Here is a 4,834-nt window from a genome sequence, read left to right as displayed (position 1 = left end):
TAGAAAAACGTCTGTTTCATATTAAGGTCTATCGTTTATGTCCGTTGTTTGTTTGCAAATCACACTCTTTAGTTTACAATAATATTTTCAGCATGCAGGCAGGAAAATGTAGTAAACAAACAAACATGGAGAAGAGTGAAGTGACGCAGAACGTGGTAACAGGGAGAAGTCACGAGTCATTGCCTAAATAATTATTCTGTAATAAGTTCTCTAAAAAATGTAAATGTCAGTTCAATAAACCACATTTTTTATTCAATATTCCCATTTTTCAATGCAATCCTTAACTACCCTCAAACCTCTGGAAAAGAGCGCAGTTGCCTCCCGTCACTGAGAACGAGCAACTAAGATCCTGTAAAAGACGCAGTTCAATGTAACTACAATGCAACGTTAGTGTTAGTGCATGATGACAAATATATATATATATATATATATATATAAAAGTGTTTTTCAGTGAGAAGGTTGTGCTGTGTTGTACTGATCAGCGGTTACTTGGCTGAATTATAAAGTATTTCAAAGGTTATGTGTTTTATATTTTGTTTAATTGAAAATTTGCACAAAGCTTCTAAATAGGAGAAAAAATAGTCAAATATGAGTAAGAATCTTATATTTTGAATATATAATTGAACATGTAATAAGAAATAGGCCTTTACATACAAGTTGTATTATTAAAATTATTTTATATAGATACTGAACCCTTGTCCCTCATATCTTTCAGTAAGTTACCAATGGTTGCGTCTCAGGTCGTCAGAATAAAGTTGTGGATGCACCTGAAGCATCTGAAGGAGTTGAAGATGCAGATATTAATTTAATGAGGTCTTTCCCTCCTCTCTTTCCTTTTTTCACTGTATGTTTTTTCGCTCACGTTTGACCTCTGACCCTCCTCAGGACCTGGTGTCCAAGATGCTGCACGTCGACCCTCACCGGCGGCTGACGGCGGGTCAGGTCCTCCGACACCCGTGGGTGACGCACAGAGACCAGCTGCCCAAATACACCCTGAACAGACAGGACGCGCCGCACCTGGTCAAGGTGACTCGAACACGCTCAGACTCTCTGTGGTGGATCTTATCTGCTCTCCCGACCTCTCCGCACGTCTGAAAAAGAAATTGGTTGTCATGGAAACAACACATTTGCATTTGCGTGCTGCTGACAGAGAGCCAGTTCACACCAGGCACGAAATCCTGCGTGCAAATGAAAAATGATTTGATAATGAAAGCGTGCAGACGAGTGTGAAGACGGAGAATAATTCGTGCTGCAGATTTCTGTGTCGGCCTCTCGTCTGGTTGTTCTCTTCTGTTTCAGTGCTGCACACTTTACTCACACTAATATTTAAAAGCTTTACACTAAAGTCAGCTGCTACAGTAAAAGTCTTCCAGTGTTCACAACCTTCATTTGACTCCATTTTACTCTCTTTTTGTGTAAATTCTTTTAAAGCTTTCTACATTACAACGGGGTCATTTCATCTCTGGCACAATAAAAGACTTTAAATTGTTTGTTTTATATTAAAAAAGGGTGTCAATCAATCAATCAATCAATCAATCAATCAATAGTTTCAGCCCTCTGACTCTCTCTGTGTCCCCCCTCCAGGGTGCGATGGCTGCCACCTACTCGGCCCTGAACAGGAACGTCCCCCCGGTCCTGGAGCCGGTGGGCTGCTCCACTCTGGCGCAGCGGAGGGGGATGAAGAAGATCACCTCCACCGCTCTGTGACCTTTAACCCCGCCACCCCACACTCCCCCTCAACTCTGACCTCGATCTGACGTCCGCCGGACCCCCTTCCCTCCCCTCTCTCTCTCTCTCTCTGATCCAGTCCGGTGGGACAGACTACTGATGGACCCAGGAACCGCTAACGCCAAATAGGAACGACCGAGACCGCCGCCCCCCTGCCCCGCCCTTCCTGCACCTCAACGGACTCTTCTGATTGGATCTCGCGGCTGGCTATCGACAGCCGGACTGAGCTGTGATGAATACCTGTCGACTCTTTTGTCTTTGCTTCGGACAATCAGCGCCACCTTGTGGACCCGGAGACCGAGTGTGCGCCAGGAAAAGAAAAGTACTGTATTTATTTACTTAAAACGGGGAAATCTGAACATAGGAACATGGTAAACTAATGTATGCATTTAAAGAGCTAGGATCATTGTAATTATACTGTCGTTATGGTTCTGCGTAGCTGTAGATCCGGTATTTAAACCTCAAGTAGCCTCTGAGATGACGGCGTCTGCAGAAAAAGGAAAGAAGGTGTTCAAAGTTTGCTTTCGAGAGTTACCTTCAGAACTACAGAAACCCAGACGTAGGAGAGATAACAGAAGCATTTACTCAAACTTAACTTCTGACTTGATGTTTTTGGGATCAAGAAAAGTCTCTCAGGAGCCTGACTGAGTACATCTCACACTTCCAGGATCCAGTATTTTACCTTTCAGGTGCGAAACAGAACAAAAAGGAAATTGGTTCGTCTCAGCCTGCAGAATATTCAAAGTGTCCGACAGAGACTGGCAGTATCCTGTATTCTTCTTCTTGTCAACAAATCCCATGAAAACCCAGCGATGTGTCAGTGTCAGTACTCTGTGTGTGTGTAACAACGGAGCTCTGGGACACAGAGGAATAGGATATATCAGGCTTTGCTACACACACAACACTGTTGATTCTGATCTTTTGGTGGGATTTGTTGAGGGTAAGAGTCCAGAGAGTGGTTTGTCTCTCGCCTGTTCGCTCTCATTGGAATAATGTGAGCACATAAAGGAAGCAGATTCTGCCTCTATGCTGTATTTGTTTTTAAAGCTGCACAAGGCAACGTTGCATTTAAACGGCGCCCCCTGGTGTCTGTAACACGATGCAAAGTGACGGCTGTGAGTCAGTTTTCCTCTGGACAGACTGCTCTTATATCTAAATCTCATTTTACTCTCTAATCTGGCACTTATAGTTTGTGTGACACTGTATCACTTTATTGCACTTTACACACTGCTGGGTAGCTCAGTCCATAATAATACACCATAATTTATTCACCTGAAGAAGATAAAGGTTTTAGATAAAGGTAGTGGAGTAAAAAGTGGTACAAGCGCCTCAAACTTGTGCTGAACTGTCGTGAGTAAAAGTACTTAGTTACCTTTTAGTAAAGCATCTTTCAGGCTGATACGACACTAATTTAGTCGGGTTTGTATGTAGAACTCTTGCCTTGTGCAGCTTTAAGAGTGTCAGTAAATCTAAAGTACAAAAGCAGCTTTAACTGGAGGAGACGGGTGACATTTGCACAACAAGAGAACGTGGGGGCACCATCCTGGTTCTGGCACCCATCCTGGTCCCCCCCCCCACCCCCCCCCGACAAACAAACAGGCAGGATTTGTGTCTACCTGGAAACAAGGTGCACCCCTGGTTACGCTAACAGGCTGCCAGAGGACAGATTACCCCTCTGAGAGGCCAGCGATAAAGTTGGATAAATACGAATACAACATAAAGGCGAGAGAGCTTCCTGCTTCCACAAAGAAGACTTGAACCCGGCTCAGCCTCCGACCTTCTTCTGTACGAGCCGACTGATCATCTCCGTATGTGCAGCAGACAGGAGCTGAACTGTAAATATATATACGAGCAACTCAGGTTTCTATGAATCAAGACAATGCATTTTTATACGTCCAGCAGGAGAGAATATGTACATAATAAGCACACAGATGTGAGCGAGGGGGAGGCGAGCAGGACACGAGGAGGCAGAAGAGTTAATATTCCACAACCTGATCCATCCACGGGTGTTTCTTTCACCCCGTCCTTCGCTGAAGTTTGTTGTGTTTAAAGGCGTCACTTCTACCACAAAGACGTGTTTATGTCTGTGATGAAGAGGAATTCTTCTGTCAGCAAAAACCTTTAAAAACTCAAAGTGTAGCAGAAACACTCTCCTGGGTACGGCTGCAACCATTGCTGTTGTATCCGGGCCTCGATCTGTGAGTATGTACGCCATCGTGGAGGTTCATCAGTGAAGGAATTACTTCATAGGAGTGATTGATTATTGAATTATTGGGGACTTATTGTCAAAATCAAATCAGCAGACGGTTGAGGCATCTTTTACTTTCCCGTACAAGAATGTAAAAATACTCCACTACCAGTAAAAATACATTTATCATCAGCTAAATGAACTTACAGTATCAGAAGTGAAAGGTAGTTAATCCTGATGCATCAATGTGTACACAGCATTTTACTGCTAGTTTTAAATGGGAGGGGTCTTGAAGATGATTTATGGGGAAGAAAATAGGAAAAGATAAAGTTCTGCTTTTGATAAATTTAAATGAAACTGTGTGAGGAGGTTAGAGGTTATTTTATGAGCTCATCATTTGTTTATTTCATGTAAAATATTTAAAAAGTAACTCCAGTTGTCAGATAGATGTAATAAAGGGAAATATTGTACTTTTACTGCTCTACGTTCATTTAACGCTCAGTTACTTCTTACATCAGAAATCAATAAGATATCTATGGTATCTAAGACTCCACATTTATGAGCTACAGTAAAATATTATTATGTGTATTTGTTAGAGATCAAAACAAAATAATATAATATTCTAACACTCTGCATAATGAGCACTTTTACTTTTAAAAACATTTAGCTGATAATACGTCTGTACTTTTATTTTTACTTGTCATGGAGTATTTGTATATTATTGGAGTATTTCTACTTCTTTTTACACAATTGGAATTAATTTGAACATGGTGTCTATTTTACTTACAACTGAACTAAATTAATTTTTTTGTTATAGTTTGGATGAAAGAAATCAATCAGTTTTAAAATAATCTCTTCAGAAATGTGTCGATCTCGTAGAAACGCACTGAGCTGTGAGATACGACCTCCAACGTGGGC

At 41.7% G+C, this 4,834-nt stretch overlaps 1 protein-coding gene across 1 annotated transcript in view; it reads left to right on the top strand.

Annotated features, from left to right (window-relative positions):
• LOC118335040 (ribosomal protein S6 kinase alpha-3-like) overlaps positions 1–3,273 on the top strand; it is a gene marked incomplete at its 5' end in the record, with an annotated part of 15,311 nt that extends 12,038 nt beyond the window's left edge. Inside the window, 2 exon segments of the mRNA XM_035671253.1 lie at positions 829–1,026; positions 1,585–3,273. Coding sequence (XP_035527146.1) covers positions 829–1,026; positions 1,585–1,707 — 321 coding nt within the window.
• Between the last annotated feature and the right edge of the window lie 1,561 nt (positions 3,274–4,834).

This window comes from Morone saxatilis, unplaced genomic scaffold (assembly GCF_004916995.1).
Source record: "Morone saxatilis isolate NCDOM2014 unplaced genomic scaffold, NCSU_SB_2.0 Contig0, whole genome shotgun sequence".
NCBI classification, from domain to species: Eukaryota; Metazoa; Chordata; class Actinopteri; family Moronidae; genus Morone; species Morone saxatilis.
This window is presented reverse-complemented; position numbering and strand designations above follow the sequence as displayed.